General features: G+C 39.3%; 1 protein-coding gene across 2 annotated transcripts in view; it reads right to left on the reverse strand.

Moving 5' to 3' along the window:
• ttll5 (tubulin tyrosine ligase-like family, member 5) overlaps window positions 1–13,428 on the reverse strand; it is a 145,827-nt gene that overhangs the window by 7,736 nt on the left and 124,663 nt on the right. For both annotated transcript variants that reach the window (XM_084097321.1, XM_084097320.1), the window contains exon 31: window positions 8,164–8,246. In XM_084097321.1, the coding sequence (XP_083953447.1) occupies window positions 8,164–8,246 (83 nt within the window). The remainder of the gene's footprint in view (window positions 1–8,163; window positions 8,247–13,428) is intronic.

The raw sequence follows: 13,428 nt of genomic DNA on the forward strand, positions 1-13,428 counted from the left end.
GAGAATGAACCTCATTGGTTCTTGCTGAAGCTGAAACGTGATGCGTAACACGAGATTGAACCTCATTGGTTCTTGCTGAAGCTCAAGCGTGCTGCCTAACACGAGAATGAACCTCATTGGTTCTTGCTGAAGCTCAAACGTGCTGCGTAACACAAAAATGAACCTCATTGGTTCCTGCAGAAGCTCAAACGTGCTGCGTAACACGAGAATGACCCTCATTGGTTCCTGCAGAAGCTCAAACGTGCTGCGTAACACGAGAATGAACCTCATTGGTTCCTGCTGAAGCTCAAACGTGCTGCGTAATGTGAGAATTAACCTCATTGGTTCTTGCTGAAGCTCAAAAGTGCTGCGTAACGCGAGAATTAACCTCATTGGTTCTTGCTGAAACTCAAACGTGATGCGTAACGTGAGAATTAACCTCATTGGTTCTTGATGAAGCTCAAACGTGCTGCGTAACGCGAGAATTAACCTCATTGGTTCTTGCTGAAACTCAAACGTGATGCGTAACGTGAGAATTAACCTCATTGGTTCTTGATGAAGCTCAAACGTGCTGCGTAACGCGAGAATTAACCTCATTGGTTCTTGATGAAGCTGAAACGTGCTGCGTAACGCGAGAATTAGCCTCATTGGTTCTTGATGAAGCTCAAACGTGCTGCGTAACGCGAGAATTAGCCTCATTGGTTCTTGCTGAAGCTCAAACGTGCTGCGTAACACGAGAATTAACCTCATTGGTTCTTGCTGAAGCTCAAACGTGATGCGTAACACGACAATTAACCTCATTGGTTCTTGCTGAAGCTCAAGCGTGCTGCGTAACACGAGAATTAACCTCATTGGTTCTTGCTGAAGCTCAAACGTGATGCGTAACACGAGAATGAACCTCATTGGTTCTTGCTGAAGCTGAAACGTGATGCGTAACACGAGATTGAACCTCATTGGTTCTTGCTGAAGCTCAAGCGTGCTGCGTAACACGAGAATGAACCTCATTGGTTCTTGCTGAAGCTCAAACGTGCTGCGTAACACAAAAATGAACCTCATTGGTTCCTGCAGAAGCTCAAACGTGATGCGTAACGCGAGAATTAACCTCATTGGTTCTTGATGAAGCTCAAACGTGCTGCGTAACACAAGATTGAACCTCACTGGTTCCTGCTGAAGCTCAAGCGTGCTGCGTAACACAAGATTGAACCTCATTGGTTCTTGCTGAAGCTCAAACGTGCTGCGTAACACAAAAATGAACCTCATTGGTTCCTGCAGAAGCTCAAACGTGATGCGTAACGCGAGAATTAACCTCATTGGTTCTTGATGGAAGCTCAAACGTGCTGCGTAACACGAGAATGAACCTCATTGGTTCTTGCTGAAGCTCAAACGTGCTGCGTAACACGAGATTGAACCTCATTGGTTCTTGCTGAAGCTCAAGCGTGCTGCGTAACACAAGATTGAACCTCATTGGTTCCTGCAGAAGCTCAAACGTGCTGCGTAACACAAAAATGAACCTCATTGGTTCCTGCAGAAGCTCAAACGTGCTGCGTAACACGAGAATGAACCTCATTGGTTCCTGCAGAAGCTCAAACGTGCTGCGTAACACGAGAATGAACCTCATTGGTTCCTGCTGAAGCTCAAACATGCTGCGTAACGCGAGAATTAACCTCATTGGTTCTTGCTGAAGCTCAAACGTGATGCGTAACGCGAGAATTAACCTTATTGGTTCTTGATGAAGCTCAAACGTGCTGTGTAACGCGAGAATTAACCTCATTGGTTCTTGATGAAGCTGAAACGTGCTGCGTAACGCGAGAATTAGCGTCATTGGTTCTTGATGAAGCTCAAACGTGCTGCGTAACGCGAGAATTAGCCTCATTGGTTCTTGCTGAAGCTCAAACGTGCTGCGTAACACGACAATTAACCTCATTGGTTCTTGCTGAAGCTCAAACGTGATGCGTAACACGACAATTAACCTCATTGGTTCTTGCTGAAGCTCAAACGTGATGCGTAACACGACAATTAACCTCATTGGTTCTTGCTGAAGCTCAAGCATGCTGCGAAACACGAGAATTAACCTCATTGGTTCTTGCTGAAGCTCAAACGTGATGCGTAACACGAGAATGAACCTCATTGGTTCTTGCTGAAGCTGAAACGTGATGCGTAACACGAGATTGAACCTCATTGGTTCTTGCTGAAGCCCAAGCGTGCTGCGTAACACGAGAATGAACCTCATTGGTTCTTGCTGAAGCTCAAACGTGCTGCGTAACACAAAAATGAACCTCATTGGTTCCTGCAGAAGCTCAAACGTGCTGCGTAACACGAGAATGAACCTCATTGGTTCCTGCAAAAGCTCAAACGTGCTGCGTAACACGAGAATGAACCTCATTGGTTCCTGCTGAAGCTCAAACGTGCTGCGTAACACGAGAATGAACCTCATTGGTTCCTGCTGAAGCTCAAACGTGCTGAGTAACGCGAGAATTAACCTCATTGGTTCCTGCTGAAGCTCAAACGTGCTGCGTAACGCGAGAATTAACCTCATTGGTTCTTGCTGAAGCTCAAAAGTAAAGCGTAACGCGAGATTTAACCTCATTGGTTCTTGCTGAAGCTCAAACGTGATGCGTAACGCGAGAATTAACCTCATTGGTTCTTGATGAAGCTCAAACGTGCTGCGTAACGCGAGAATTAACCTCATTGGTTCTTGATGAAGCTGAAACGTGCTGCGTAACGCGAGAATTAGCCTCATTGGTTCTTGATGAAGCTCAAACGTGCTGCGTAACGTGAGAATTAACCTCATTGGTTCTTGCTGAAGCTCAAACGTGATGCGTAACGCGAGAATTAACCTCATTGGTTCTTGCTGAAGCTCAAACGTGATGCGTAACGCGAGAATTAACCTCATTGGTTCTTGCTGAAGCTCAAACGTGCCGCGTAACGCAAGAATTAGCCTCATTGGTTCTTGCTGAAGCTCAAACGTGCTGCGTAACACGAGAATTAACCTCATTGGTTCCTGCAGAAGCTCAAACGTGCTGCGTAACACGAGAATGAGCCTCATTGGTTCTTGATGAAGCTCAAACGTGCTGCGTAACACGAGAATGAACCTCATTGGTTCCTGCAGAAGCTCAAACGTGCTGCGTAACACGAGAATGAACCTCATTGGTTCTTGCAGAAGCTCAAACGTGCTGCGAAACACGAGAATGAACCTCATTGGTTCCTGCAGAAGCTCAAACGTGCTGCGTAACACGAGAATGAACCTCATTGGTTCTTGCAGAAGCTCAAACGTGCCGCGTAACACGAGAATGAACCTCATTGGTTCTTGCAGAAGCTCAAACGTGCTGCGTAACACGAGAATGAAGCTCATTGGTTCTTGCACGTCAAGCGGACATGCTTGAGCTTTCGTTTAACATAACTGATGTGTGAGTTAATGAATGTTTTTATGTGAATAAAAGCCTAAATTCAATCTGTTCATTATATCAAGCTAACGAGGCTCTTCAGAAAATTTGGACTGAACCGCTCATTAATGGATTAGTTTTACGATCTCTTCATGAATTTTTTTAATCGTCAAAGTGTCAGTTGTGTAGCTGTCAACAGAGGGACAGAAATCTCTCAGATTTAATCAAAAAGATCTTCGTGTCCTGAATATGAACGAAGGTCTTGCGGGTTTGGAACGACATGAGGGTGAGTAATCATTTTTGGGTGATCTATCCCTTTAAAGTTCACAACCCATTCTACTCGCATAACGTGACATAAAAATAGATATTCAATGAAGAAATAATGTAGGACAGGACTTCGACTGCATGATGAAAGACTGTTTATATGAAGTTGAATGTAAAAAAATGACAGTTCTTGACAGGAGTTTCAGAGCTGGAGTAAGTTATTACACACTGATTATGAAGACAAACATTTATTTTGGAATAACATGCACTGATGAATGACTCACAATTAATGACTCACAAATTGTATTGGGTGCAAAATGGTGCATGTAAACGCGCTCACTGATTCCCGAAATGACGAGTTCTTTGCTGGTGAATGAGTGTGAAATCCAAGTGAAACTATGAGGATCAGAAAACAAGATCTTTTTTCAAGACTGAAATAAAAGTGTAAAAATTCTGCAGCTGGTTTTCTCACAGAAGCTGAAGGCTGCATGAAGGGTTTGATAAGAGCAGACTCTCTCTCTGCACTGATCCGACAGGAGCAAAGACGTTCCCAGAGCTGCTGAACACTATTCCCTTTCATTCCCTCTCCATACACTGTTTATTTTGGTGCTCTTTTACACCCCGAGGCCTTACGGCACAGGAGAATGAAAACATCACGCCCGGCTTCCAATCCAGTGACTCGACTGCTGGAAGCCGTTTCGCGCTCAGAAAGACGCGAGTGAAGAGGGGAAAACATGTTCCTGCTGTCTCTGTGTCCCTGACTGATGTGAGAGAGTCTTCTACAGCACAGTTCACACCAGATACAGGTCAAAAGTTTGGAATAAATAAGACTACTTGATGATTTTGAAAGAAGTCTCTTCTGCTCACCAAGGCTGCATTTATTTAGAATACAGTAAAAACAGTGAAATATTATTACAATTTAAAATAACTATTTCATATTGTGATATATTGTAAAATGCCATTTATTCCTGTGTTCAAAGCTGAACTTCTTGAAATCCTCCCAAACAACATGTGGAGATGTAGGGGTTGTTTGATTTTTTTGGCTTTCTGACCCCAAGACTCACTAATCTCTGCAATTCTCCATCTGTGATCCTTGGAGAGTCTTTGGCCACTCAAACTCTCCTCCTCACCATCCATTAAGACAGTATAGACACACGTCCTCTTCCTGGCAGATTCGTCACATCTTTAGTTGATTGGAACTTCTTAATTATTGCCCTGATGGTCAAAATGGGGATTTTCAATTCTTTAGCTATTTTCTTACAGCACTTTCTATTTTGTGAAGCTCAACAATCTTTTGCTGCACATCAGATCTATATTCTTTGGTTTTACTCATTGTGACGGATGATTAAGGGAATTTGGCCTTTGTGTTTCCTCATATTTAAACTCCTGTGAAACAAGAAGTCATGGCTGGACAATTTCATGCTTAGTCACCCTGGTGTGCTAAAACAAATGTAAATATTAACGGGAATATACTTCAGAGATATTTTACTCATAAGAATTTGAAGGGGTGCCAATAATTGTGGCCAACATGCATTGGAGAAAAACATTTATTTCATAATGTGAGTTTTCCCCCACGTTCAATTGTTTTACTTCAATGAAAGTGTAGAATTTCATGAATTTTTTGAATGAAAGATCAAAAGGATAAACAATGCACATTTATTTTCACAGCTACCGTTGCTCATTTTTACCAAGGGTGCCAATATTAATAGAGGGAACTGTGTATATATATATATATATATATATATATATATATAGTTTTACTTATATGTACTGCCATTATCTTGATAGATTAGCTGTACTGCCTTTAATTTAGACTTAAATGACAAATGATTGTCTTTCAGCAAAAAGAAAAAAAGAAAAAAAGGATTGTATTACACCCATGTCGATGATTTATCTTCTTCTGATACTGTGGTGCTCTAGTCTTCCAGAGATTCACTCGTCAGACACAAGCTCTTCATCTTTTTGACTTTGAGCCAATATTGAGCCAAAGCTTAAAAATGGGGAACATTCTTGGAGTGAAAACCAGTTTGAAAGCATTTGGCTCAAATCTGTGAGAGTGTGAAGTCTGGTGAGATGAGGTCAAGTGAAAAGAAAGAAAAGGAAAAACATCACAACAATGGAGGTCTGTTTACGGCTAATGTGCGAGCGCTGAGCGGGATGAGAGGATACGCTGATGTGTACTGACGGCTGATCTCAGAGAATGCGAGCGTATGGATCAGCGCTAACTCCCATCAGAGCCGGCCGCTCTCATCCACGCTAAAACAACACTCCGTCCTCTTCCAGCGCTCTTTCCCAACTGACCACTGAACAATGGAGGAAGTGCATCTGTGAACCGAGGACGTCTTACACGCAATGCTGTTTTACAGGCTTTGAAAAGTAACAACTGACAAAAGACTCTCAATACACATTTTCAAATCCAACGATGGCATTTAAATTATATATAAACTGCCGGTCAAAAGTTTTGGATTGGTACGATTTTTTTATGTTTTTAAAAGAAGTCTCTTCTGTTCACTAAGGCTGCATTTATTTGATAAATAATAATAATAATAATAATAATAATAATATTTGTGAAATATTATCAAAATTTAAAATTGCATTGTATAGTCAAATTTATTCCTGTGATCAAAGCTGAATTTTCAGCATCATTACTCCAGTCTTCAGTGTCACATGATCCTTCAGAAATCACTCTGATATGATGATTTGATGCTCAAGAAACATTTTTGATTATTATAAATGTTGAAAACAGTTTTTTACATTTGTATTTCATGATGCTATGATGAATAGAAAGTTCAAAAGAACAGCATTTATCTGAAATCTAAAGCTTTTGTAACATTAAACACTACCCTTCAATAGTTTGGGGTCAGTGAGAATTTTAATTTTATTTTTGGGGGAAAGAAATAAAATAAATCAATACTTTTATTCATCAAGGATGAGTTAAACTGATCAAAAGATACAGTAAAGACATTTATAATGTTAGAAAATATTCTATTTTAAATAAATGCTGTTCTTTTGAACTTTCTATTCATCAAATAATTTTGAAAAAAAATTGTACACAACTGTTTTCAACATTGATAATAATCATAAATGTTTCTTGATCATCAAATCCTCATATTAGAGTGATTTCTGAAGGATCATGTGACACTGAAGACTGGAGTAATGATGCTGAAAATTCAGCTTTGATCACAGGAATAAATTACACTTTACTATATATTCACATAGAAAAACAGCTGTTTTACATTGTAATAATATTTGTGTGTGTGTGTGTGTGTGTATTTCTAATCAAATAAATGCAGCCTTAGTGAGCAGAAGTCTTTTAAAAACATTAAAAATCTTACAGATCTAAAACCTTTGACCGGCAGTGTATGTCAAATAGATGCAGCTTTGGTGAGACAAAGAGGGTCTTACTGACCCCAAACTTTCACACAGTGGTCACTTCAGCTCTTCTGAATCAAACACTCAACTCTCTGTGTTATAAGTTTTAATAATTTACATCAAACGCCTGACATCAGCACAAAAAAGCAAAGCTTCTACGCACCAAATCTCAATAATGTGCGCTGCATGACAGGAGCTTCATCTGACAGGATAAGCTAGCATGGCACTGTTAGAATTAGCATTAGTGTTCTTCAATATCAGCTCACAGCAGCTGTTGGTGGATCAGAGTCTAACACTAGACGATCTCAGCGACACGTAACAAACCTCCCGCTGGAACGGCCACTATGAACAGCTGCCAGAGCGGGCGAAGCGGCCTCCAACCCGCTGCCAAGAGTCCTCATTAAAATACCAGAGACTGAACTGGCATGAGCTCCAACATTCAACATTCAACTAATTCCTAACCAGCTGCGACACCATTGAATTTTAGAAACCGTTTCTAATTCTGCGACGTTGCGGCCGGAACAACAACATAAAAGTATGACCATGATAATCTCAGGTACTGATTATGTGCTTTATTTAATGTTTAAAGTGTCTAATGTGAGTTTGAATATTTTGCGACCTTTCAACGTGATTACGTAATGTGTGTCGCATCACAGCTAGTGCAAGATGAGCATTAGTGGTTAAAAAGTATAGAAATGTTTCTTTTTTTTAAAATAAAATGTCCGCTGGTTTGTCTAGATCAGACTCTTATTCCTCGGCTGGATCGTGTCGAGACTTTGAAGCTGCACTGAAACTCACATTTCGACCCGTTGGACCCCATTGAAGACACTATATGGAGGAAAATCCTGAAATGTTTTCCTCAAAAACCTTCATTTCTTTTTTACTGAAGAAAGAAAGACATGAACATCTTGGATGACGTGGAGGAGAGTAAATAACAGGAAATGTTCGTTCTGAAGTGAACTAATCCTTTAATAGCCATACTGAAAGCGACAATGGATAATTCACCGCAGATTAATGAATGTAATTATGTACTTGTCCATTTTGTTGTGAGTGCAGTGTGCTTGCAGAGAGACTCCGCCCACACAGGCTTCTGATTGGCTAACCTTGTCAGTCAGTGCACACATGATCAACCACAGGATGTGTGTGTGTGTGTGTGTGTCCTCACCTGTGTTTGCGCACACGGTCTCATACACCACATGCTGTGCACTGGAGCTGCCGTGACTGGCTGGAGTCTCAGATAATGCTTTCCTGTGGACAGACACAACATCACATCTATAAAGGGGCTCGTTTTCATTGAATGTTGTTTAACTACTTTTGCTTTTTTAGATTACACACTGGACAAGTGTTGATGCACAAATACAATGCACAAATTGTTTAATCATATAAAACAATGAAAAATTTAAAAAAAAAAAAAATTAAAATGCATTACCGGTAATTTAAAACTTCAATTCCCATCTATTACCCTTTTCAAACTGCTGTGGGAAAGTGGAGTAGATGGTATAGTTTACCATTTCAAAAAGATTATTATTTGTTATAATGTATTCAAAACAGAAGCCATAGAGCATGACAGCATATCCTATTGCCCATATTTGCTGTGGAATCACATGCTTTAAAGGGATAGTTCACCCAAATATTAAATTATCTTTATGTCATTTTGGGGAAAACACCAAAGGAAGCTGATTCAGTAGTCAGTGTTCATCTTGAAATATTACTAACAATATCAAAGTTATACATTCACTTGATAAAAATCATTTTCACAACCTAAAGGTGGACGTTTGTACAATTATACTGAAAGACTTTTACTTGATAAAAGAGTCTAAACTCTCAGTCAGAGACAGAAGGACTGAGGAGATCATGTGCGACAGGTTTATCAGCAACTTTTTAATCATGTTGGTCATTTAGAGGCTTAGAAATTTGAGTATCAAATATGATACAGTAGCTTTAGGGTTAATATGATGCGCTAAAGCAGTTCAAAAGCAGTTTAAAAGTCAAAAAAAAAAAAAAAGTGTTGTCAAAGCCCAGCGCTGCTGAACACATCCTGCTGAACCACCCATAAAACCAAAGAAAACCTTGAAGAGTATATACACAAACACAGTTTGATTACAAAAACTACAATCCATACACACTACACATTATTATACAGTAGATTAACTGAATAAGGAAACGGTTTAGCCAGCCTACATGACATCAGACAGTGATTATATCTGTGCTCCACACAATGCCTGTTTCTTTGCCGTGGGTTGAATAGCCCTGATGACCTCCATCATCTGACAATAAACGGCAGGAACCCTGTGGAAGGCTTGGCCACCGAGAGCCAGTGCAATTATCTGAGGCAGAAACAGGGCCCAACACGCCTGTAACTTCGCACGGTAAATCCGCTAAGCATTTTTGAGGAACAATAAATAAAGCCGGGCTAGTATTAATCTCCAGAAGCAGAACGGGAGCATTAGTGCACTAATGAGGGAACACAGTGCTGCCTTGTAGGGTCCACACAGTTGTCCTTTCATTTGGCGGCTCAACCTTGGACCGACAGCACAGATAGAAACGCTTTCAATTATAACGTAAGATCTCTCTTTACAGGAAATGACACTTCAGTGCTTTATTGGTGACTGGAGTTTAGGACTATTAGTGCTGGTCGGTCAGATGTCAGCGGGACGCTTGCCAGCACTCGCAACTGGAGGCGTGGAACTTATTAAATCAGTGCTCTGGAAATTAGGATGTTGCTAGTCTATACAAGGCCAAATTCATTTAGACCTTAAATTTAGACCTTATTATTTTCTCTTTCTGTGAAACAAAAAAGGAGATATCAAGCAGAATGTCTGCGCTCCTGCAGATTTATACTACAAAAACACCATAAGAGTGTCACAAGAGTCCATATGAATCATATGCAATACACTGTAAAAAATAATAATAATAAAAAAATTGAGAAAATTACATGGCATTTCTTTGTAATTATTTGTGAAATTTACTAGCAATTTCTGGGTGAAAATTGTTTCAAAGTTAATCCTACACTAATTTTACGTCAAGACTTTTCACTGAAGTCATGTGACAGAACAGACCGACATTTAAGATGTTATTCATCAATAATATTCAGAAGAATGGAAACGCTTTACAATAAGGTTCCATTAGTTAATGCATTAATAAATAACATTAACACTTATTCATGCTGTTAAAGTTAGTTAATAAAAATACAGCTGTTCATTGTTAGTTCATGTTGGCTTTTGATTTTAAGAATGTATTAGTAAATGTTGAAATTAACAATAATTAATATTTATAAAATGCTCCAGAAGTATTGTTCATGTTAACAAATGAAACCTTATTGAAAGTGTTACCAGAAGACTTAAAAAAAACACATAAAGATAAATGTTTGATGCAACTGTTCAATGTAGTGTGCGATCGACTTCGTTTTAAAGAACTTTAAACATAATAATAATAATAATACATTTTATTTATTTGGCGCCTTTCTGGACACTCAAGGTCGCCTAATAGACTATGTTTAATTGTACTGGGGCATTTTTTGCCGCTGTATCTTGAGTTTGATCGCATTTTTGCCTCAAGTGTAACGGAGGCAAGCTAGTAAGAGCTGTGCGTGTAAACCTCACTCTCCTAGAATCAAGAGCTGCACTAGTGACTGACGCTACTTTAGCATCCCTTGTTAGCGCGCATGCCTCCCATGCCGGAGACCCCGGTTCAAATCCCGCTCGGAGCGGGTCGAGTAGGACCGGTTACACAAGCCCACTTTAATTTCCGACCCTGATCTGCTCTGATCCCATGCATGACCTCACTGCAATCCGACAGACGGAAATCTGCAACCAGGGTTAACTAAATCTAAAACTAAAACCAACGTTTTATTACTGTCATGACAACTCTCAGAGAGATCAGCATGGTAATGGATGTGGCAATGTTAATGTATTTGGTCTTGACTGGATAGACCTGCTACACTGCTGCTTCTGCAGAGCAAGTACAGAGACTTTCTACAGCCAATACATTCACAGACACTGCTGTGAGCAAGTAAGACAAGCTGCTGCTGCACATGTAACATACATGATTAAACCCCGTAGCAGATCTCTACAGGTGGAGCTGGGGAAGAGGAGGGTTTCTGAAAGCACGCCGCATACCGCTAACGGCAACACTGCCAGTATGTGAATGTTTAACCGCAGCTCACTGGCCACTGATGCAGCAGCAACCAATCAGATGTGCTATGCAGATGATGATGTGATCGCTACCAAATAGAGTTGAGCATCTATCAGTTTTTCAGAGTTTCATGCCAGAACTAAGTACTTACTTGAAATAAAATAAATGTAACTAAAAGAAAATATAAAAATTTGCTATAATACTTTTTATTATTAAGTTTCTAAGACAACATTTCTCATTTTCATTTAACTTGATGCACTAAAACAACTTAAACTGGACCTAAAATGAATAAAAACTATGTCATTAATAAAAATGACAAAATTACTAAATATCTGACAATTTTTTTTGTAAAAACTCATTTTAACCATTAATCAAAACTATAATAGCATATCTCACTGACACTAAAATAACACTGATAGCAATGGAGAACTTCGTCCCTTCCAATCCAACTCCTCATCCTTCACCTGTCTCTTATTCTCTGTTTCTCTTCCATTCTTCTGTCAGTTCAGTGTTTCCATCCGTGAATTTTTGCTTTTTCGAGCTTCCGTTTTTCCCACACTTTCCCATGTCACACAGGCCAACCACAAAAATGCAGCGCGGCGAGCGAGTGAGGGGCTCAGGAATTCCTCACGGAGAGGGTAAACACGACACGGGCCGCGAGCAAACACTGCCTTTAACTCTGCATAACCCTCCTCTGTCTTCAGCAGCCTCATATCTCTCTAATGTCTTTCAGCTCTCGCTTCATTCAGCCTTTCAGGAATTACCTCCATTTCCTGACGCTCCCACATGCGCCTTTCCAAGCAGGATCATTTACTCAAGACTGTCTGTGTGTATATCCCAAAAAGAGTGATGAAATCTTCCTGATCCTCACATGACCATCCTCGCTGGACACAGAACGATCTTTCCAGTGGAAAGACCTTTAGATGAAGTTAAAAAGATGAAGTTCTCATGGTGTACGAGCGCCCTTTTCCATACAAAAAGTAATAAGGAAAGTGTCATTCTTTGAGGTCGGATTTATAAATCACAGTCCACTTTTGTTGCAGTGTTTGTTAATACGTTTAAAATACTGCTAGTGTTTCTGTCTTGATCTTTGTGCTGATTTCACGTGATGAGCTACACTGAAGCAAATGTTATTTATTTGATTTGAAATGTGTGTCTGTCCTGATTAAACTATAACACAAATAAATAAAAAAAGCAGCTTAGACTCAGCCTAACATTTCCTTGTGCATTTCCTGGAGGAAAGAGATTCATATAAATTAGGATGAAAAAAATGATGACAAAGTGTTGATTTTTGGGTGAACTATTCCTTTAAAAGCTTGCACTCACATTCAAATTCCTACTAAATACACAATTCATGATCTTTTTGAGCATAAATCTAAAATTTAAATGGTTGTAATTCATGAATACTTTGGAATACAGACCTGAGGTTGGTCTCTTTTTAAAGAAGTGAAAGCACTTCAAAAAATGAAAGGGTAAAAAGGTTATAGAAGTGTATTGTAACGCAAATGTAGTGAAAGCAAAACTAAAAAAAAAAATATTTTAGACAAATTTTACAAAATAATTTGGACTCTAAAATTGCTAGAAAATAAAAGCCATATGTCTAACCAAGTTGTGTTCCAAATTTGTAGTTGATTTCACAAAAATTGAGCTGCTAAAATTTTTAAAGTACAGTTTCAATGATAAGGCAGTGTCCAATTTCAATCCGTTTTCACAGGATTCATTTTGGGTCAATAAGCTTTCAAATGATACCTAATGTATGATAATAACAAAAATATGACAGAGGCAATACAATTAAAAATTAAAAATGTATGAATTGCATAAAATACAGAAAAACAAACGGCATCTGCAAACAAATGAAGTTTAAGCTTTTTTTTTTTCTTAGAACTAACTATGTCTTTCTGAGACACTTGTTTAATCAAATCATTTTAACCAAGTGGTGTCAAGGTGATGTTTTATAGATGTATGAAGTCAGTCACAGGTGTCCTTACAGAATAACCACTGGTGTATTTCATCATGTTAACATATGAACATGTTCCACAAAGTTTGACAACCAGAAAGAGTCCAAGAGTTTCTCATTTTAAACGTTTGAATGTTCTAAAATCTAACAAACTTCATTTTTTGCCCGTGTTGTCTGCAGATTGGCCTTGCACCTTCGGCCTTGTACGTTTTAGCGATGGGAAACATTAAAGTAATCTTTTTGCAAAATCTAAAAACTATTTGCATGCCTCCACCACATCAATCAGCCATATATGACGGAGACGACCCCATCATGGTGGGCCACATGCTCTTAGTGAAG

This window comes from Abramis brama, assembly GCF_963993115.1.
Source record: "Abramis brama genome assembly, chromosome: 21".
NCBI classification, from domain to species: domain Eukaryota; kingdom Metazoa; phylum Chordata; class Actinopteri; order Cypriniformes; family Leuciscidae; genus Abramis; species Abramis brama.